This window comes from Schistocerca nitens, chromosome 4 (genome assembly GCF_023898315.1).
Source record: "Schistocerca nitens isolate TAMUIC-IGC-003100 chromosome 4, iqSchNite1.1, whole genome shotgun sequence".
NCBI classification, from domain to species: Eukaryota; Metazoa; Arthropoda; class Insecta; order Orthoptera; family Acrididae; genus Schistocerca; species Schistocerca nitens.
The window spans coordinates 501,676,766-501,699,708 of NC_064617.1; the positions used below are offsets into that span (position 1 = coordinate 501,676,766).

General features: G+C 41.0%; 1 protein-coding gene across 1 annotated transcript; it reads right to left on the reverse strand.

Moving 5' to 3' along the window:
- Nucleotides 1–421: 421 nt before the first annotated feature.
- LOC126251724 (28S ribosomal protein S34, mitochondrial) lies at nucleotides 422–22,919 on the reverse strand. The gene is made up of 3 exons (XM_049952326.1): nucleotides 22,599–22,919; nucleotides 22,308–22,520; nucleotides 422–696 (listed from the first exon to the last, which is right to left on the reverse strand). The coding sequence occupies exons 1-3, from the start codon at nucleotides 22,770–22,772 to the stop codon at nucleotides 505–507; spliced, it is 579 nt and encodes a 192-aa protein (XP_049808283.1). The 5' UTR covers nucleotides 22,773–22,919; the 3' UTR covers nucleotides 422–504.
- Nucleotides 22,920–22,943: the final 24 nt, after the last annotated feature.

Consider the following 22,943-nt stretch of genomic DNA (forward strand, 5'->3'; position numbering starts at 1 on the left):
AGAAGTTAACTGAGGTACCTTCATGATGCTCTGGTAACAAATACATCGTTACACTCAGGATCAAAGAATGAGAAAGGTTATGCCCATGAACATCAGTATACAAACCTAAAAAATAATTTTAGCAAAGACTTGACTGTAGGAGAACTGAAAACTTGGTATACTTCTGTCAGAAAGCTATACAACAAAGCCCCAGTATAGTAGTTTTAGCAACACAACACCTTCATAGATGAAGTCGCTAATGCTCACCTACACAGTAGCATTTGTTCTAATCACATCAAGGTTATCTATATCCTGCACATTCCATTTCACAACTTACACGCCATATCACACATGACTTAATCATCACAAAAATGAAAGCAGCAGGGAGAGCAACAATATATTTATCAAATAAAAAGGGTGTAAATACATTCCAAACAATAAGTTTCTTACATTACCAATTCTTTTTATTAATAAAATACAATACTTACAGTGTAACAACTAAAAATTATACACTGCCCCAACATATCACTTTTCAATATTACTATACAATGTTTGGCTCTTAGTAACACCAAAGAGTCTATCTATAGAGACAGTTGGTTTTTCACTTTCTTTTGCAACTACTGAGACGTTATCAACACCTTGGTTACATACAAGTGGCATCCTCGGTTCCTCTGTCACTTTTTCGCCTCTGGCTAGGCAATCACGGATTATCAGCTCCTGTAACAAAAGAAAGTATGTAATCTGTGACACATTTTGATAAATATTTTAACCTTTCCAATACCTTTCAAACAGGAGCACAGTGAAAGTGTGAATCAAAAAGAGCTAATGAAAACAGGGCTATTTAGAGCCACTAGTCAAGGGAGAGATGAAATGTAAGAACTTATGAGAAACCAACAATGAAATGCTACCAACAAACTACAACTTAACACTAAGAGATTTTTGAAGAGGCAGACAGAACAGTTAAATTGGACATAAGTCGAAATGTCACTAAAAATCAAAGTATCAATAAGAAAAAATAAGAAAATATCAGAGGGGAAAAGAAGAAAAGTAAGTGCAAGTAGTGTAGGGAAAGCAACAACAGAAATGACAGCAGTACAAGTAACAAAGATAAAAAGAGGAACAAAAAATGACAAAGTATTAAAGTGAGGACAATGACAGTAGAAATAGAAAGGGGGTGGGGAAGTTCAAGGAGTGCGAGTGGAAATGTTATGGCTTTGTTATTTTTAACATATTGATTGCCACACACTTAGTGATGGATGTTTCACCACCAGGTCAGGCCAAGCACACAGCATCAGGCATGAGATTCTGCTGTGGCTGCCAGTGGCCACACAGCATCGGGCATTCGGTTCTGCTGTTGCCACTGTCAGCTAGACCGTCAGTGTGTTCCAAGTAAGTCAACATTACCAGGTAAGATGGCACACAGCCTGCTTCACAAGAAAACCAGTACACATCCCTGTAATATATCAGGCATCTTGTGACAGTGGGTGTTAGCTGATATTTCCCTTTATCATCAAACAAAAATAATTCATATTTCATCTGAATTTGTGCATCAGCATGACATACACATTCTGTATATTTCACATAATGTGGAAAAAGACTATGTTTCAGGCAGCAGAGTACTTCAAACAAACAAGATACAGGATATCTCAGAAAAATATTTGTATTTACATCTAGGCCTATGAATCATATAAAAGAAAACTTCATTTGAGGCAGCTATAAAATGTCCTTAGCAAGCCCCTTTACATAGAACATATCATTATAGCAGTAATTTTTTTCAAAGAATAGAAAAGAAAGAGAATAATGAACCATTCAATAAAACTAAAATAGACATAGCAAAGTGCTGTTGATTTTTCAAGTAATCATGTAAATTTCTGTTTTACTCCATAGCAGTCAATAGACGTCTCGCTGCTGATGTCATAAGCATGTATTTCAAATACATTTCATCAAAGCTGGTCAGTTCATTAATTTATTACTTTCTTAGGAGATATCTGTGCATTATGAGACATAAGGCATTAAGTGTATATAAGAAACATGGAAGCAGCAAATTGAAACACAAATGGACATATTAATATGCCACAGACAAAGAAGGTCTAACTTCAAAAGATGAAACAGTTTCTTAAGCTGTGCCTTCCTCAAAGAGCTAAAAAAAAAGGAGGGGGAGGGGGGGGTCAATGTAGCAGCACTTAGTCCAAGGAGCTGCTGGCAAAGAGATGTAAGAGAGGAGGCAAATCAAAGTCTAATAAATGGAATTACTGCAATAATCAGTTAATAAAAACTCTACACAAAATATAAAGCAACCATCTTGAGCAGAAACTTACAGCTTGCGGAACTAATAACAGGTGCAATCAAATACAAAGTGTGGCAAACTAGTAAAAGCTGGACACATTGGTGCAGAAGTCAGCAAACTGCAGCAGGAGTCACATGCAGCTCTTTGGCCCCTTGAGTGTGGCTCTTCTACAAAATATGATGTGCAGGTCCTCACAAACAATTCCAGAAAGATATCAAATCATATCTTTGCACTATATGTTCCACAATGTGTTACTACTGAGCAACTGTCCCCAGTTGATGTATTAGAACTAGTTAATACCAACGCCCTTGCAGTTTGCATTTCTGCCTGCGTCTTTCCAAAGTGTTTTGCCCCTACTCCACGGTTCTACTAAAAAAAGCGGCACATTCTCCTCCAATTACTGCCATTCTGTGCATTTGGATGCCACAAAGTTTCAATCATCAGCACATAAGGAGGACACACACGTGATTCAAGCACAAATTGGGTGAGTGAGTCAGTCAGCAGTCTCAACGTGTGGTGGTCAATGCTAGTCGTGTCTACAAATAAGGTGTGGCTGATAAGAAGTATCTACTTGATACATTAAGTTATCTGCAGTTTTCCAACCAGCTACAAATCCTACAGATACTTTTGTCATAAATTTAAGAACTGTAATTATTTGGTGTTGGTCACTTTATTACTGTAAAACAAAACCTTTTTTAGAGGACTCGTTTAACATGCCTACAAAGAAATACAAGATGAGAACTGTGAATTTATATTTGAACGGACCAAGACTTCTACACTTATTCAAACTTTAGGGCTTCCAATCTGTCAAGATTTTGAACATGGCTGCACTTCAGCAACTTTCGCTCTCCTGTCAATCGTGCCATAATAATGCCCGTCTCCTAGTAATCTACAAAATGAAATTAACGTAATAAAATCCTTATAGTAGATCGCATCCTGAGTAACAAAACTACCAAAATCAATCAACTCTACAAGGTAACTCATCCACTAACAGTAAAGAGAATAATAATAATAAGCCTTTTGCTGAATAAATATAAATGCAGGGTAACTTTTTCTACTAATAATAACAAAAAAAAAAAAACATCTTGTGCATACTATCAAAAATGCTGAGGATCCGTTCTAAAATTCTGGCATTTACAAAATAATCTGTAGTAACTGTCCCAATTACTATATTGGGCAGACTGGTAGAGCAATCAAGGTGAGATATAAAGAGCATCTATTAGGAAAGAAAGGTAGTAATGTACACAAGTCCACCTTCACAGAACATTTATTTATTGTTGGTCATACTCAAAAGGATATCGTGATCTTACACAAAGAAGTAAAAGGGCATAGATTAGATTTATGGACGAGCTTGAAATTTTCAAACACTTAGAGAAAAACAACAGCTATATTTTAAATGATCAGCTTTAACTTGCAAGCAGACATTTCCTGGAAGCCTTTAAGCCTCTACTTTTGGCTGAGCAGCCAAGTTGACTGTTCGGTGCTGGCCTCTGTGCTGTGTTCGTTTTCCTCAAAATTCTATGTTCAGTTAGAATAATCTCTTGTCATATTAACAGAATCTTCCGTCGGTTCTTGGTAGAACAACATTATAATAAATGAAAAGCACCAGTTTGCTTTTGTTCTACAATATTATCGGTTTTTGGCTTACAAGGCCATCTTAATATTGTAGAACAAAAGCAAACTGGTGCTTTTCATTTATTATAATCTCTTGTTATTTTATAACATACTTTGTCATCCGCAGTTGCTTATTGTTCAACACTTTAGTAATGTACCATTTTAGACGTGTATCCCCCCTTTTATTTTTTAGTGTGGTTTTATTCTACCTGCAACACATTATTTCTAGGCATATACACTGGTTAGTTTGGCTTCATTTACCATATTTCTCGTTATTTTATAACATATCCCCTCTTTGTATAGCATGCTTTATCAGTATGATCACTCCCCTTAACATGATACTGTAATGGTTTCGTATTCACACACGTGTTTCTCATAAGAATTGCATGTTTTTAAGGAGTCTGTTGCAGGCCTTTTATAAGCCATTTGACTTTAATAACACTCTTTTTACCCCCTCTCCTTTTCCTCTTTTCAACTATTTGGTTAATATGTTAACTCTGTTAGTAACATGTACTAGAAGAATCACACACACTGCTCATTGCAGCCACATGCATACAGGATGCACAGGTGCGCCACTTATCACAGTTAACTTCACATTAGTGCCTCCACCTTTGTCAGTCACTAGCTCTGAATGTGACATAATGCTGCTGTATAGGATCAGATGCCACATATTATATTTAAATATCAGTTTTATACAAATCTTTTAAGTGGCATACTATATACTGTTGTATCCTGTGTCAAATATGGAATAGTTATTTTTTTTAAGGCAAATCCCTACAGCAGACAGGTAATATTTTCTATTTTCGTAGACAGCCAACAACTTGCACTTTGACTGCAGATAATGTGATTTTACGTATGTTTCTTTAAAAAAATTTTGTAACTTTTCCTGTAATTTTGCTTATTGTATTCTGAAGAAGATGGTTTTAAAACTGTGGAAATGATTGTCAAGGTTTAATAAACCTGCATTTTGCAACTGGTTATTTGTCAGGAAAAACTGACCCACAGCAAGAAATCAGACTTGGAGAGACATTTTACAACTCCAAACAAGAGCCTTTTGTATACTCAATATCATGCCGATAATGCAAGGAATGAAGCAATTGATAAATTTCAGAAGAATCAAGTTCTGTATTTAATTATAGGATGCATTCATCCAACAATGTTAATACTGCAAGTTTTGTTGTTAGTCAAAAGATTGCTAAGAGGGGAAGATATACAAGAGGACTTCAAACGGTAAGTTACACATGTCATCCCACACTGAGACCATTGTGCAACAATAGTTGCTCACAGCTGGGAGAGAGTGCAGGTGCTGGGTTTCCTGCAGAGACAGTTCTCCTGTGGTACAGAAATAGATGTATCACAGTGCGAGAGTGTAATGGCATGACAACAAGAAATGTACTCCAAAGCTCAAGAACATGTGACATTACAATTCTTGTGGGAAAGTCTAAACTGCACGCAGACTCAACATGAAATTCTAGCAACATATCGACCACATGCAATTTCACATCCTGCCGTATTGAAATGGTGTCAACAATTTGACCAACACCACACAGATGTGGGTGATGCTGATCGTGAAGAAAGGTCATCAATATTGACCACAGACAATGGCCAGGAAATCAAGAAACTTATTCGCAACAATCGCACATTTTCCCACAATGAGGGCTTTCACACTGTGGTTCTCAAATTGCTCCATGACCAAGGAGTGGATTTCTATCATCAAGGAACTGAACAATAGGCAGAATATTCCTGATGCTGTTTACTGAGATTTTGTGACTATGTTGAAATATAGTGTCATGTACACTCCTGGAAATGGAAAAAAGAACACATTGACACCGGTGTGTCAGACCCACCATGCTTGCTCCGGACACTGCGAGAGGGCTGTACAAGCAATGATCACACGCACGGCACAGCGGACACACCAGGAACCGCGGTGTTGGCCGTCGAATGGCGCTAGCTGCGCAGCATTTGTGCACCGCCGCCGTCAGTGTCAGCCAGTTTGCCGTGGCATACGGAGCTCCATCGCAGTCTTTAACACTGGTAGCATGCCGCGACAGCATGGACGTGAACCGTATGTGCAGTTGACGGACTTTGAGCGAGGGCGTATAGTGGGCATGCGGGAGGCCGGGTGGACGTACCGCCGAATTGCTCAACACGTGGGGCGTGAGGTCTCCACAGTACATCGATGTTGTCGCCAGTGGTCGGCGGAAGGTGCACGTGCCCGTCGACCTGGGACCGGACCGCAGCGACGCACGGATGCACGCCGAGACCGTAGGATCCTACGCAGTGCCGTAGGGGACCGCACCGCCACTTCCCAGCAAATTAGGGACACTGTTGCTCCTGGGGTATCGGCGAGGACCATTCGCAACCGTCTCCATGAAGCTGGGCTACGGTCCCGCACACCGTTAGGCCGTCTTCCGCTCACGCCCCAACATCGTGCAGCCCACCTCCAGTGGTGTCGCGACAGGCGTGAATGGAGGGACGAATGGAGACGTGTCGTCTTCAGCGATGAGAGCCGCTTCTGCCTTGGTGCCAATGATGGTCGTATGCGTGTTTGGCGCCGTGCAGGTGAGCGCCACAATCAGGACTGCATACGACCGAGGCACACAGGGCCAACACCCGGCATCATGGTGTGGGGAGCGATCTCCTACACTGGCCGTACACCACTGGTGATCGTCGAGGGGACACTGAATAGTGCACGGTACATCCAAACCGTCATCGAACCCATCGTGCTACCATTCCTAGACCGGCAAGGGAACTTGCTGTTCCAACAGGACAATGCACGTCCGCATGTATCCCGTGCCACCCAACGTGCTCTAGAAGGTGTAAGTCAACTACCCTGGCCAGCAAGATCTCCGGATCTGTCCCCCATTGAGCATGTTTGGGACTGGATGAAGCGTCGTCTCACGCGGTCTGCACGTCCAGCACGAACGCTGGTCCAACTGAGGCGCCAGGTGGAAATGGCATGGCAAGCCATTCCACAGGACTACATCCAGCATCTCTACGATCGTCTCCATGGGAGAATAGCAGCCTGCATTGCTGCGAAAGGTGGATATCCCCTGTACTAGTGCCGACATTGTGCATGCTCTGTTGCCTGTGTCTATGTGCCTGTGGTTCTGTCAGTGTGATCATGTGATGTATCTGACCCCAGGAATGTGTCAATAAAGTTTCCCCTTCCTGGGACAATGAATTCACGGTGTTCTTATTTCAATTTCCAGGAGTGTATCTGTGTAAACACTCAATAAAAGCTACTTGGTCTGCCATAATAATATGCAAGCAACCAGCAAGTTGAAATCTTAAATTGTGTTCAGTTTTATCGATAGCTGTAGATGAGTCTTGGGACATAAACAATGCAACACAACTTTTTGCACAATTTATTTTATCTACATGTCCTAAAGGAGAAATTTTAGAATTACTGTCATTCCAAGATCAAACATTTGGAAAGGATACAGCAACTGCTGTAACTGAGTGCACTGAAAGACAACATATTCCACTCAACCAAACTGTCTCTATTTTGACAGATGGAGTGGACAGTATAACTGGTTAAGAAGCTGGTTTGTTGATACTTTGAAAAACACAATCATAAGATACCTACTTACCATTTCATCATTCATAAAGAAGCACTTTGTGCACAGACATTCCCAGAAAAAAATTTGCAAAGCTTTGGATTTTATGGCTACAATTATCAACCCCATTATAACTAAAATTGTTAATCATCACCAATTTAAAGAAATTTTATTTGAAACAGAGGGTGAGTACACAGATCTTCCGCTGCATTACAAAAAACACTGGTTATCATGAAAAAACATTTTCCTTCCTTATTAAGAGAGATTCAAGCATTTCTCCTTGAGAGAAATGTTCCGTAGGAACTCTCAGATGATCAGTGGGTCCAAAAATTTTATTTCATGGAAGATGTAACAACATTTAAATCAGCTTAAGTAACAACATTTAAATCAGCTTAATCGAAACTGCATGGGAAAGGGAACAATTTTTTTCAATACTAGAAGAAGTTATTTCACTTAAAAATAAATTTTCTCTTTTTCCTCAATATTTTGAAAGAGAAACTTGGATTTACTTAACCCAGGCCCATTGAAACACCGAGAAAATAATTCTATACTGACATTTTCTATTTCGAAACAACATTTTTAAATATGAAGTACAGTTTTCTCAACAGGGTTCACGCATTCATAACTGCAAAGCTATTGTTAAAAAAAACCTTATGTTACTTTAACAGAATTAAATTTATCAGTTTTTAATACTGACACCGGCAGCTTTGAACTGCAATTACCAGATTTAAAAAAAAAAAAAATATGGAGCTCGAAATTTGAATGTCTTTGCGGGGATATACACTGAAGGGCCAAAGAAACTGGTACACCTGCCTAACATCACGTAAGGCCCCTGGAAGCACGCAGAAGTGCTGCAACATGATGTGGCATGGACTCGACTAATGTCTGAAGTAGTGCTGGAGGGAACTGACACCATGAATCCTGCAAGGTTGTCCATATATCCAGAAGATTAGTAGGTGGTGGAGATCTCTTCTGGACAGCACATTGCAAGGCATCCCAGATATGCTCAATAATGTTCATTTCTGGGGAGTTTGGTGGCCAGCAGAAATATTTAAACTAATAAGAGTATTCCTGGAGCCACTCTGTAGCAATTCTGGACATGTAAGGTGTAGCATTGTCCTGTTGGAATTGGCTAAGTCCATCGGAATGCAAAATGGACCCGAATGGATGCAGGTGATCAGACAAGATGCTTATGTATGTGTCATCTGTCAGAGCCATATCTAGGCGTATCAAAGGACCCACATCACTCCACTCCACATGCCCCACACCATTTCAGAGCTTCAACCAGCTTGAACAGTCCCCTGCTGACATGCAGGATCCATGGATTCATGAGGTTGTCTCCATACTCGTACACATTCATCCGCTCGATACAATTTGAAATGAGTCTTGTCCAAGCAGGCAACATGTTTCAGACATCAAGTCCAAAGTCAGTGTTGACAGGCCCAGGTGAGGTGTAAAACTTTGTGTTGTGCAGTTATCGTGGGCACACCAGTGAGCCTTCGGCTCCGACAGCCCATACTGATGATTTGTAGAATAATGGTTTGCACGCTGACACATGCTGATAGCCCAGCATTGAAATCTGCAGCAATTTATGGAAGGGTTGGACTTCTGTCATGCTGAACAATTCTCTTCAGTTGTCGTTGGTCCCATTCTTGCAGGATCTTTCTCCGGCCGCAGCGATATCGAAAATTTGTTTTACCGGACTCCTGATAATCACGATACACTCATGAAAAGGTCGTACGGGAAAATTCCCATTTCATCGCTATCTGAGAGATGCTGCGTCCCATCACTAGTGAGTCGACTGTAACACCCCGTTCAAACTCACTTAAATCTTGATAACTTGCCATTGTAGCAGCAGTAACCGATCTAACAACTTGAGCAGGACACTTGTCTTATATAGGCTTTGCCAACTGCAGTGCTGTATTCTCAGTGTTTACATATCTCTGTATTTGAATATGCAGGCCTATACCAGTTTCTTTAGCACCTCAGTGCAGAAATACTGGAGGAAAATATATGAACTTAGTTCACAGCACAATTGGTCTGCTCTGAAAGACCTAGAGAGGGAATGTACCTGTATGTTGATTTTTAACACCTGGAACAGAGTTCCTGACTCATATAGCCAGCTGAAAAACTTGTGTTTACCATTCTTTCCTTACTCAGGCTTACATATTCATGTGTGAACCTGATCAAGAGTGAATTTAGAAGTCTTATTAACGAGACCCTAGAATCATGCCAAAAATTAGTCAACAACATAGAAACTTTCCAAGAGATGCACAACCACTGTCCACATTAGCGATAGTTACTGCCATTATTTTATTTTAATGGATGTCTTACAATTTAATTTTATCAATAAATAATATCATTTAAGCATAACATCAAGTTCTATGCAACATTCCTACAATTTAACTGTGGCTTAAAGTTTTAAATGAAGTTTACTAAGTCAATATTATGGAGCATTGTGGAGTAAATGGATATGGAGTGTGGAGAACTGAGAAAGATACGTTGAGGCTGTTTGGACATAACAGGATGAACAAAATGAGGTGGGCAAAACATTTATTCTTTATGACTGCTGCCTAACATGAGCCATACAATTTATATTTTTGTGGACAGTAAAAAATTTATGTATTATTCATTCCTGATACATCTAGAAAAAAACTAGTACACAAGCCAAGTGTGTGGGAGAGTTCAAAGGAGTTGACCTCAATCACACTGAAGACGTTTTCACCATCAGCCAGCTTAGGAGTACCATAACACATTTTAATAACAACATACCTACCTACACAGTTCAAGTTGAAAAAATTTGGCTCTCAAAAGAAATTTCAGCTATTGTACTGTTGATATTTGGCTCTTTTGACTAATGAGTTTACCAACCATTGCACTAGTGGATAGAAACAGATTACAATAAAACTATACATTATGAAAACAGCGGTGCAAAGCTTATGAAAATAATAGTTACAAAGTTTTAAGTCCTTAGAATACACATTCCATGAGCAGCCAACGAACTATTTACCAACAAACAATCCACTAGACTAATACTAATCAGGCTTCTGTAAACATCGCAGCACAACATCTGCCTTAATGAAGGTAATGGATGACCTGAGGCTTGCCATGGATGCACAAGAGGCTTCTTAAACTTCAGCAAAGCATTTGACACTGTCAGCTATGACATTTTACCTGCCAAACTTAGCAGTCTAAATTTCTCATCAAGTGCAGTGTAATTGTTTCAAACATACCTGACAACTCACCAGCAATGCATCATGTCTGGAAAAAATTCACCATGGAAGCAGGTAGTATCAGACATTCCCCAGGGTTTGTTATTAGGTCCTACATCTTCATTGTATATAAATGATGTTTCATCAGTTTTGTCCTATTAGAAATACCACATGTATGGTGATGACCTTCAGTTATATCTAAGTGCAAAGCCAATAAACGTGAAGACAACTATCAAGAATCTCAATAACGACCTGAACGCACTTAGTGGGCACAGGATACAGGCTTAAAGCTCAACCCAACCAAAACACAAGCAGTACTGTTTGGTCATTCTAGGGTCATTAGCCCTAAATATTGGGAATCCCTGCCATCTTTAACTCTAAATGAGGAATATCAACTTCTCTCCTACAGCAAAGAGTTCAGGAGTAATAACAAGTAAAAAGCTACATTGGACTGAGCATGTACCTGCATTGTGCAAAGCTCTTCCCTCTTTACCTAAAGAAGAAACTTATACTTTCAACTACTGATTACAGCAGTTATCCTCCAAGGACCCTCAGGAAAGCTCACCACACTTGGAAGTGGTTATGAATGCCTCTGTTTATTATATCTGTGATGTTTGACTCTCTGATCGTATTCCACCATCACATGCAGACAAGTGCAGCTATTTTCATACCCTGTGTCTTCTCTAATGCCTTATCAGTGAACACTGTCTTTCATATCTATCCTCAACCTTAATGCTCTTGTCTGCATAGCATGACAGAAACACCCGTTTCCATCACAGCAAAATTCTTTCCGTCACACTCCATTGTTCAGCCGCTTTCTCGAAGTCCTTCTTGGTAGCAGGAACCTCCTCAATTATATTATAGAACTGAAAAACAATTCCAGCTTCAGAAGACAGTTAATGGCATTTCTACTAAAACAACAATAATGACTGCCATTGTCCCTCCAAGTTTCTTTCCAACCAGCTCTTCCTCATTTCCCAGTGTTCTTAACTGACACAGTCTCCTGAAATTTCCTTTCCTCAGAACTCGCTATATCAGTGCACCAATTTAATACTATTATCATTATTAGTGGCAGCAGCTGCAGTAGTAGTACAAGTATTGCCAGTATTAACTTTATTAGTTCACAGTCACAATAATTTACTCACACTGCCACTTCAGACACTCAAATCATTTTACTACTATATGTCATATTGAAATTGTTATTTCTTGGGTACCTACGATATAAGAAAGGTACTGTACATGTGAAAGCCTGGTCCAATGTAAGAGAGGGCCTGATGGCCCTAATTAGATCAGGTTAAATAAATAAAGTACATAAAAATTACAAAACACAAATTACAAAATTAAGAAAAAGTAACACACATTGGAAAAAGAATACTGCATCTTCATCTAGATACGCACTTTGCAAGTCACTACACAGTGTGTGACGGAGGGCACCCTGTTCCACTACCAATCTTTTGCTTTCCTGTTCCACTTAAAAGCAGGGCGCGGGAAAAATAACTGTCTATATGTCTCCATATGAGCCCTAATTTCTCTTACCTTACCTGTGTGGTCCTTTTGCGAAACATATGTGGGCGTCAGTAGAATTGTTCTGTGGTCAGCTTCAAATGTCAGTTCTCTAAATTTTCTCAATAGGGTTCCTCAAAAAGAAGATCACCTTCCCTCCAGGAATTCCCATTTGAGATCCAGAATTTTAATATTTGCGTGCTGTTGGAATATACCGGTAACAAATCTAGCAGCCTGCCTCTGAATTTCTTCAATGTTTTCCTTTAATCAGACCTTGTACAGATCCCAAGCACTGTAGCAGGACTCAAGAATAGGTCAGGTTAGCATTCTATATGCAGTCTCCTTTACAGATGAACCACATTTCCCTAATATTTTAACAACAACAAAAAAAAGGAGTCTACCATTTGCCTTCCCTGCCAAGCATGCTTGTTCCACTTCATATCACTTTGCAAAGTTATGCCCAAATACTTAAGTGCTGTGTCAAGCAGTACACTAATAATGCTGTATTTGAACATTATGGGTTTCTTTCTCCTTCTCTTATGCATTAACTTACATTTTTCTACATTTAGAGCTAGCTGGCACTGACTAGAAATTTTGTCCAAGTCATCTTTTATCCTCCTACAGTCACTCAACTTCAACACCTTATCATACACCACAGCATCATTAGCAAACAACTGCAGATTGCTGCCCACCCTGTCTGCCAGATCATTTAAGTACATAGAAAATAATAGCGGTACTATTGCACTTCCCTGAACCACTGCTGATGACACTCGCGTCCCTGATGAACACCTGCCATCAAGGACAACGTACTGGGTTTGAGGCACTCGCATATCTGGGAACCTATTCCATATTCTTGTATCTTCATTAACAATCTGCAGTGGGGCACCATGTCTAATGCTTTTAGGACATCTAGAAATACGGAATCTACCTGTTGCCCTTTATCCATTGTTTGCAGTATGTCATGTGAGAAAAGAGCAAGCTGAGTTTTGAATGAGTGATGTTTTTTTAAAATTGGGCTGGTTCATGGACAGAAGCTTTTTGGTCTCAAGGAAATTTATTATATTGGAACTGAGGATATGTTCAAGAATTCTGCAGCAAACCAGATATTGGTCCATTCTTTTACCCTTCTTATATACAAGATTACCGAACTATCAGTTTAATAAGTCACGGCTACAAAATATTAACACAAATTCTTTACAGACAATGGAAAAACTGGTAGAAGCCAACCTTGGGGAAGATCCGTTTGGATTCCATAGAAATGTAGGAACATGTGAGGCAATACTGACCCTAAGACTTAGAAGATAGATTACGGAAAGTCAAGCCTACATTTCTAGCATTTGTAGACTTACAGAAAGCTTTTGACAAAGTTGACTGGAATACTCTCTTTCAAATTCTGAAGGTGGCAGGGGTAAAATACAGAGAGCAAAAGGCTATTTACAACTTGTACAGAAACCAGATGGCAGTTATAAGAGCCGAGGGGCAGGAAAGGGAAGCATGGTTGGGAAGGGAGTGAGACAGGGTTGTAGCCTATCCACGATGTTATTCAATCTGTATATTGCGCAAGCAGTAAAGGAAACAAAAGAAAAATATGGATTAGGAATTAAAATCCATGGAGAAGAAATAAAACTTTGAGGTTTGCTGATGACATTGTAATTGTGTCAGAGACAGCAAAGGACCTGGAAGAGCAGTTGAACAGAATGGACAGTGTCTTGAAAGGAGGGTATAAGATGAACATCGACAAAAGCAAAATGAGGGAAATGGAATGTAGTCTAACTAAATCAGATGATGCTGAGGGCATTAGATTAGGAAATGAGACACTTAAAGTAGTAAAGGAGTTTTGCTATTTAGGGAGTAAAATAACTGATGATGGTCGAAGTAGAGAGGATATAAAATGTAGACTGGCAATGGCAAGGAAATCGTTTCTGAAGAAGAGAAATTTGTTAACATCGAGTACAGATTTAAGTGTCAGGAAGGCGTTTCTGAAAGTATTTGTATGGAGTGTAGCCATGTATGGAAGTGAAACATGGACAATAACCAGTTTGGACAAGAAGAGAATAGAAGCTTTTGAAATGTGGTGCTACAGAAGAATGCTGAAGATAAGGTGGGTAGATCACGTAACTAATGAGGAGGTATTGAATAGGATTGGGGAGAAGAGAAGTTTGTGGCACAACTTGACTAGAAGAAGGTATCGGTTGGTAGGACATGTTTTGAGGCATCAAGGGATCACAAATTTAGCATTGGAGTTCAGCGTGGAGGGTAAAAATCGTAGAGGGAGACCAAGAGATGAATACACTAAGCAGATTCAGAAAGATGTAGGTTGCAGTAGTTACTTGGAGATGAAGGAGCTTGCACAGGATAGAGTAGCATGGAGAACTGCATCAAACCAGTCTCTGAATTGAAGACCACAACACAGCATATACAACATGCTTTTTTCCAGTCACTCGTGACTTTTTGTGATAAGAGATTCACAGTAAATGTAAACTAAGTAATGGGCCAGTTTCATAGAGTACTCTTTGTAAAACTGAACTGGGAGTTCATCTGGACCTGCCAACTTGTTTTCTTTCAACTATTTCAGTTGTTTCTCTATGCCAGGGATGCTTATTATCATGTTGTCCATACGGGAATCTGAGTGATGGTCAAACGACAGTATGTCTATAAGATTCTCTTGTGTGAAAGTTTTTTTAAACATGAAATTTAGAACTTAAGCTTTCATTTTGGTATCTTCTACTGCCACACCAGACTGGTCAATGAGTGACTGGATGGAAGCCTTAAACCCACTCAGCAATTTTAAAAGAGACTAGAATTTTCTCAGGCTCTCAGCCAGACCTTTCACTAAGGTATGACTGTGATGGTAGTTGCATGCTTCACACAAAGATCTTTTCAAAGATGCACAAATAAACTTTGTCTGTCTTCATTTGCGTGTTCTCCTTTGAACCAAGTGTGCAACAGCCTTTGCTTCCTCAGCATTTTCTGAATTTCATTGTTAAGCTACAATGGGTCTTTTCTGTCCTTAACCCAATAAATAGGCACATACTTCTCCAAAGCATGATTTACAATCTGTTTCAACTTTACCCATAATTCCCCTATGTCATCATACTAGAACTAAGTGATGTCCATTCACTGTCTAAGTGAGATGCTAACAACTGTTTACCTGCTGTTTCTAGCAGAAACACTCTCCTAGCTTTCTTGACTGATTTATTAACTTTCATAATCATAGTCGCTATGATGACATCATGATCACTAATCCCCATCTCTATACTGATGTCAGCCTGACTGTAGTTACAGGACCTAAGGTAGTTCCAGTATGTGTGCAGCCGAATTAGCTGCTCAAGACAAAGACTTTCTGTCTGTACCCCCTGCAATAAATCCATAGACATTCCAGTCTACACTCAGTAGGTTAAAGGCGCCTCCAGCAAATATTGCATGATAGGGTATTTATGCACTGACTGTGTGAGGTAAATGGGACTATAGCACACAATATGAGGATAGCCTAAAATACAACATAAGACCACATAAGCCCCCTTGTACTCTTTGTTACATGAACACACACGACTCCCCTAAACAGTGCAAAGGAGCAAGCAAGTCAAGGCAGACCATTACAAACAATGACTTCTGATCTGGACAGCCACTAAGAGGCAAGTCCAGAAAAGAAGATCAGCGGGTTATAAAAATAGCAATGGGGTGAGCCACTTGTTCTCCAACATACTACAAGTGGCGACCACAGAGCTTGGGTAGAAGTGAAGACCAAACACAAAATTGTAAAATATGTGCCACATTCAGATCATTATCAACTAAAATTGAGGACTGGTCTGTTGGTAAACCAACTTGAAGCCTCTTGTCATTATATAAAATACAGATGGTTAAAATGTGGCAAACCATAACCAGCACACCACATACAGGTGGTTGGTTCTTCATGTCTGAGAAGGAAGCCATGGGTCAGAGAGCTGTGTCCTAAACAGACTTCATCAATTCAAACTGACCAGAAGGATGCACCATGGCCTCACAGTTGCTTTTATTGCTCGCAATTTATTTTCCATCATGCCCAGCCACTCTTCCTCCCAAAGACGCATGGCAAACCTTCACAACAATGACAGCACAGCACGCAGAGGGATAGGGCAGGCAGTTACGTGGGGACGGGTTCATGCCTCCTTAGGCGCAGTATCTGCTAACTCATTCCCACAGATACCCACATATCCTGGAACCCAATAAAATGAGACCTTTCCTTGTCATTGCAAGTGCAGGATGGCATCTTGTATGTTCTGGACAGTTCTATCTGCTGGGTACATAGACTGGATTGTCTGCATCATGCTAAGTGAGTCAGAGCAGACGAGGAACTGGGATCCATGTTCACGTTTCATCTGATCCACAGCTTTAAAAATCGCGTAAAGTTCAGTGTCAAAGATAGTAAATGCACAAGGTAGATGGAAACTAAAGACAGAGGCAGGAAAAAAATGAAAGAACAACCAACAGCATCCCTCTCTTTGGACCCATCTGTGTATATCACATTACAGTCCTAATGCTAATTTACAATGGTAAGAAATTTATGCTTAAAAACGTAGTCTGGAGTGAACAATTTGTTGCTCTCTATCAAATCTAAAATCATTCTAGGTTTCAATAACAACCAGGGTGGAGCTTTGCACCAACCCTCCTGCTGAATGTTTGGCGGAGACACTCCCAGATTCAAGAACAGCTGCTTTACCCATATACCAGTTTCGACCCTCATGCATGAGTGCGATAGTCTTTCTGAGGATGCGCAGATATTAATAGCTGCAGAGAAAGCCAGCAAAGTCAGAAATGACCTGAGCTTGAGCACCTGCTTAGCCACAAGAAACCACCGCCGAGCAGCTCATGGTGGCTCCCCTGCCTCTGCACTCAAGCTCGGTATCGGGCTCATCCAATAGGCTCCAGTGGCCAATCCAATGCCCTCGTGGTGTATGGTGTCCAGCATCTTTAAATATGTTGGTCATGCTGAGCCACAGACCATACAACCATGATCACGACGCGATCGCACAAAACTCTTAAAGAAATGCAGCAAGCAGGATCTATTGGCAGCCCCGTTCTTCCCAGTCAAGCACTTCCTAATATCCAGTGCTTTAAGGACTCGTGTTTTGAGCTCCTTGAGATGTGGCAGCCAATTAATTTTGCTATCAAATAAGAGACCTGAACACCACACTGTCTCCTTAAAATGTAAAACAGTATCCCACAGCCTTAGTTCCGCAGGTGTAAAAAGAGAATGATCATGATTAAAGTCAATACATACTGTTTTCTCTGGGGAGAAATTAAAACCTGTCCATGCAGACCATTCTTCCAGTTGCTTAAGTGTCTACTGTAACTGATGAGACTAGAAGTGGAACAGAAAATAGAAAAATCATCCACAAACAAAGAGCACTGCACAGGACTCCTCACTGCAGACGATACGTCACTGATCGCAGCTGCAAACAAAGTCATGCTTAAAATGCTCCCCTCTGGGATATCAAGAACTTGAGGAAATCTATCAGGAGTATTCCTCACTCTGTACCGAAAATAACAATTAGCAAGAAAGGAGCACAGGAAAATGGGGAGGCGGCCACGAAGACACCATTCATTAGCTGATCAAGTGTCTTGTGTCTCCAGGTAGTGTCGTATGCCTTTTCAATGTCAAAAAAGATGGACATTAAATGCTGTTTCCGTAGGAATGCCTCCTTTATAGCTGTCTCCAGTAGGATGAGGTTATCAAGAGAGGAATGATATCTACTAAATCCACACTGGAAATGACAGGAGATTTCGAGATTCGAGGGTCCAAAATACGTGGTAGTCGATCATCTGCTCTAGTGTCTTTCCTATGCAGCTGGCAAGAGCAACACTCCAATAGCTGCCTAAGAGGGTGCGGTACTTCCCTGGTTTAAGAATGGGGACCATTATGGATTCCCTCCAAAGGAGAGGATATTCCCCATCTCTCCATATATTATTAAAGAGAGCAAGTAAGATTTCTTTAGATGCACCATTAAGGTGCCGTAGCATACCTTAATGTATAAAGTCTGGCCCGGGAGTGGTCTTGCAGGCTGCAGCTAATGCTTTGTCTAATTCCCACATAGAGAACAGGAGATTATTGGTATCATCATTGCTGGAGGTGAAAGCAAGATGTCTCCTCTCCCAAACTTCGTGATAGGCATGGAAACCTGGAAGAGATGAAGTTACATCATAAAAGTACCACGCCGTGGTGTTAGCGATATTCGCAGGTGTTGCTTTGAGGACTCCATTCTCCTCGATGGCAGCTAATGGACAGGACATCATTTTCCCAGATTTCTTCCTTACAGAATCCCGTACTGCAGTGGTGGAAGTTGACCGATTAATGAACTTCAGAAACTCGTACCATGATTGCTTCTTGCTCTCCTTCATTGTCCATTGGGATTTGGCTCTTGCTAACCCAAAGGATCAAAGGTTCTCTGCAGTTGGAATAAGCTGGAACCTGTGCAGCGCTGCCCACCAGTCCTATACAGTGCAACGACACTGACTGTTCCACCAAGGAACAGGTTGCCTACTGTGACGGCCTGACGATTTAGGTACAGATGCATCAGCGGCAGTGTGGATTACTTCGGTGATGTGACCCACCCAGTCATGGATGCTGTCCCTGTGCTCAAGCACAGCCAACTGGCCATTAAGTGTCCAGTTCGCCTTGGATAACAGCCACTTGGGTGGTATTCTCTCAGGCTCCATTCGTTGTAAAAGCCGGAGAGTAATAGGAAAGTTGTCATTGGAGTGGAGGTCATCTGCCACCTCCCACTCGATAGAATATGCGAGTGCAAGAGAGCAAACTGTCAAATCAATGGCAGAGAGTGTCCCTGTTGCTGTGCACAAATTTTTCATGGAGCGCATTTTCAGGAGAAGACACATGGTGTCAGATCGTAATACATCTTCAACCACTCACCCCCTTGGGCAGGAAGAGAGACTACCCCACAGAATATTATGAGTATTAAAATCCCTTAAGAGCACAAACAGTGGCGGAAGCTGGTTGATCAGCTCGGAAAGTGTCTCGCCATCCAATGGCACCTGTGGCCAGAGGTAGAGGGAACAGAAGGTTACCTGAAAGGACACAAAATGCACAGTGACAGCAACTGCCTGTAGTGTGGTGATTAGGGTTACAGGGGAGGAGTAAAGTATGTCATGGAGGAACACCGCCACTCCTCCCTGAGCTCTGTCGCTGTGAAGATCATCTTTGCAATGTAGATGAAAACCCCCTACACAGGGGCATCAGATCCCTTGAAATGTGTTTCCTGAAGACATACACACACACTGATCAGTCTGAGGAAGTTTAGTTCATCCACGTGAACTCTGAAGCCACTTACACTCCACTGCAGGATGTCCATTATCTATTGGGAAAGTTTTTCTTCCCTTTCTCTTTGCACCTTGGTGAGGAACGCAAGGTCATAGGTGGAGGATTAGTAGGACTGGGTGGGAAGCTGATTGGATTCACATCCATTGCCAAATCATCAATAGCAGCAGCAGCCTGTTTCACTGCCAGTGCTTTAGGAACTGTTCCACTGGACTTTGACTTGGCCTTTGTGGTGGCTTTCCTTTGTTGAGCTGAAACATGGGAAGACCCCTAAATGAGTGTACCAGTCGGCACCGGTGGGATAGTTGCTGTTGGCTCTGTGTTGTCAATCAGAGATGTTTGAGTAAATGAGTCTCTGCCCAGCACAGTGTTACCAGAGCCCAGCTGTTGGTATGTGCAGCAACAGGAACACACATTCTTACTGCTAATCACCACTTTCATTTGTGTCGTCACACTCACTTTAACTATGGGTTGTTTCACAGTTGATGCAAATGAGGTACCGAATGATGGGGGCTGCAATGATTTAAACATTTTCTTTGCTTCGGCATATGACACGTGATGTGTGACTTTAATTTCTTGTATTTTCTTTTCTTCCCTATAGATGGGGCACTCTCTACTCCAGACTGGATGTGAGTTAGAGCAATTAACACACACTGATGGAGATGAACATTCCACACCTGGTTCATGAGCTGCTTGACCCCAGTGTTACAGGTAACAAGACCATTACATGCAATGGCTGTATGATGAAATCGTTGACACTTGAAACATCACATGGGATTTGGAAAAAGAGGGCAAACTGGTAAGCATAAGAAACCTGCCTTAATGTGGCTGGGCAGGTCTTGTGTATTGAAAGTTAGAATGAATGCAGGTGTTGGTTAAGGCTGCCCATTCACTCTATTCTTCACATGGACTTTTGTAACACCATTGTCTGCCCATTCTCGTTGTAAGACACTGATGTCCTCATCCAAGAGGTCTTCATGCGTTATTACCCCAGGGCTGGAATTTAAGGTTTTATACAGTCCAACAGTAACTGGGTAGTATCCCAATGCAGTTGCTTTTAGAAGTCTCTGTACTTGCCCAGAAGTGGCCATCTCAATCAACAATGTACCATTACAAAGCCATTTAAATCTCTTCAGACCACTTGTAATACCATCCATCTAAACCTTTCTCGACGTAGAATGGGGACACCTTAGCAAAAGTTCCCTCAGCTCTTTTTTAACGTTTTGACACACCTGTGCCCTGTTACTATAACTGATTCCACATTTCTGAGGAGTATGCTCAGAAGAGGTATCCTCATGCCTTCTCTTATTGGGATGGGTAACACTGCTCACCAGAAGCCCACCCCATCTACTGCGAGCAGTTTTTGAAGAATTAAGAGGCTCCATCATTGTTTCAAGTGTAGCTAGGGAACAGATTCATCCAGACAGAGCCTGCTTGCCTGGGTAAGCCTTGAACAACTGAGGTGTGGCAGGTGGCCCAGGGGCTTACAACTGTTCTGCCTCAACAGCCATGCATCCCACAAGCACAACTTAGGGTTGAGGGGTTTTTTATAGAGGTTTTTACCATACTCCTGATCTGGGCGATCAAGCCAAGGTCCCTGTTCCTTGCGAACACAACATTCCACCGCTGAGCCAAACAGTGGTCGCTGAAGCATCCCCAGAGCTTATGGTGGCAGAGGACTAGCGGCGCCTACCAGGCCCCAAGATCAGGAAGCACAGGGTGGCCAAGCCCATACTCATCAAATGAATGCTGAGCCCCTGAGGGCACTTTCTTTGAATTAATCTAGAACAGTCACAGTGGAATTGGGTCGTCGCTAAAATTGTCCAATAATTAACTTGGTTTCATCGAGACCTGTTATACGCGACCAGATAACTTCACTGTCACACTCAGTTTGGACCACAATAGAGACAATATTTTTGTCAACTGCAATGAGACTGCCCCCTCCTATGGCAACTAATGTCTTTCCGATACTTTCTACTTTGGGTTTCACCTAGCACTTCATCCTCCAAGCATAATTTCAGTGCAAGAACTGCAAAAATGGTAGGGATGAATGAGGGAGGGACGATCATTTTCGGGTACCACTTATTTTGTAAAATCTCTGTGACAACATAGTATTGTAATGTGCACTTGAAACTGTATCCCATGTGTTCCCTGCTACCATGGCAAACATTACCAAGTTAAATACAGTTACTTGGAAGTAACTTGTGAAGTGCTGCAGTCTTCCCCAATCTGACCTCTAATTTGACTGACTTTCTATATGCATCAATATGAATATGAAAGAAACTACAGTAAACTGAAACAAAAATTACACAAAAATAATTTTTCCTTATGAGGAAATGGTTTTTAAGTTGACTATAGAGCCATTAGTGGTGATGAGAATCACGAGAGTATGGTATGAAAGGAGGGGGACTGAGAAGCTTCTACATTTCTCGTTCCTTGTATTAGATGATACGTAATTGAAAATTTTGTCTTTTGGTGTACTGTGCTGCCTAGAGAAAACAACGCTCTAATTTTGGTTGCACACTGGTGGATAGTATCAACTGGATTTAAGATAGTTTATTTCCCTCTAAACCTGTTAGTACAATATAAATACATGATCTGTTATGTTCATAATATGTCTTACCTACGAAACTGTTTACATATATTTTTGGTCATGAGTGAATGATTTCCTTGCAAAGTACTGATGTTTCTCTTAGTAAGAGTTGTTGACCTTAATTTTAGTAATCTGCCTTTTTTCTGGGTTATATATCATGAAATTTGGTGAATCAATAAAAATTAAATTGTGAGGACTTAAAGTTTAGGATTCTAACATAGAAAATAATAATAATATGTAAACTTACTTTTAGTAGAGGTGGAAAAGGAGCTGTTCTTGGGAGCAGTCTCGCCGGTTTCTCACTGGATTCTGCATTCTGGGCATGGGTATATGCATATTCCTCGTGTTTATGGATAAGCCTGTAGTCCGCTTTGTATGTGACTCTACTTATTTTCACCAAGTAGGGATACTTCCTGCCCCTGAATATCTTTTCCGCCCAGACGCAAACCTTGCGAGTTTCCTGCAGTTTGAAATAAGAACACGGTTTCAATATCTCACAGCACCTCTACCATATGACGGGCATACTTCATTAAATTACCTCATTCGGCATCGCTTCAACTTTTCGTATGACAAAGTAACATGGTTCGTCGTATCTTTCGAACATACTTCTCACCACAATTCTGCCCACGCCAAAATTTTTCAGGTTGCCTAATATTTCCCACAGAGGTTTCCCCCTAAAATCGGTTGTCCTGCCTATATACTTTATGGGCATTGTAATATTTTTCACTAGCGCTTACTTATTTATTTGTAAACACTAGATGAAATCCAAGGAAGTGCGGTGGACATGCGAGTCACTTCACTCACATGTGCGTTCACAAGTGAGATCCTCTACCACTGCGTAAGGCCCGTCCACACGCAACGATCTGTCTGCGCAAATGTCTGC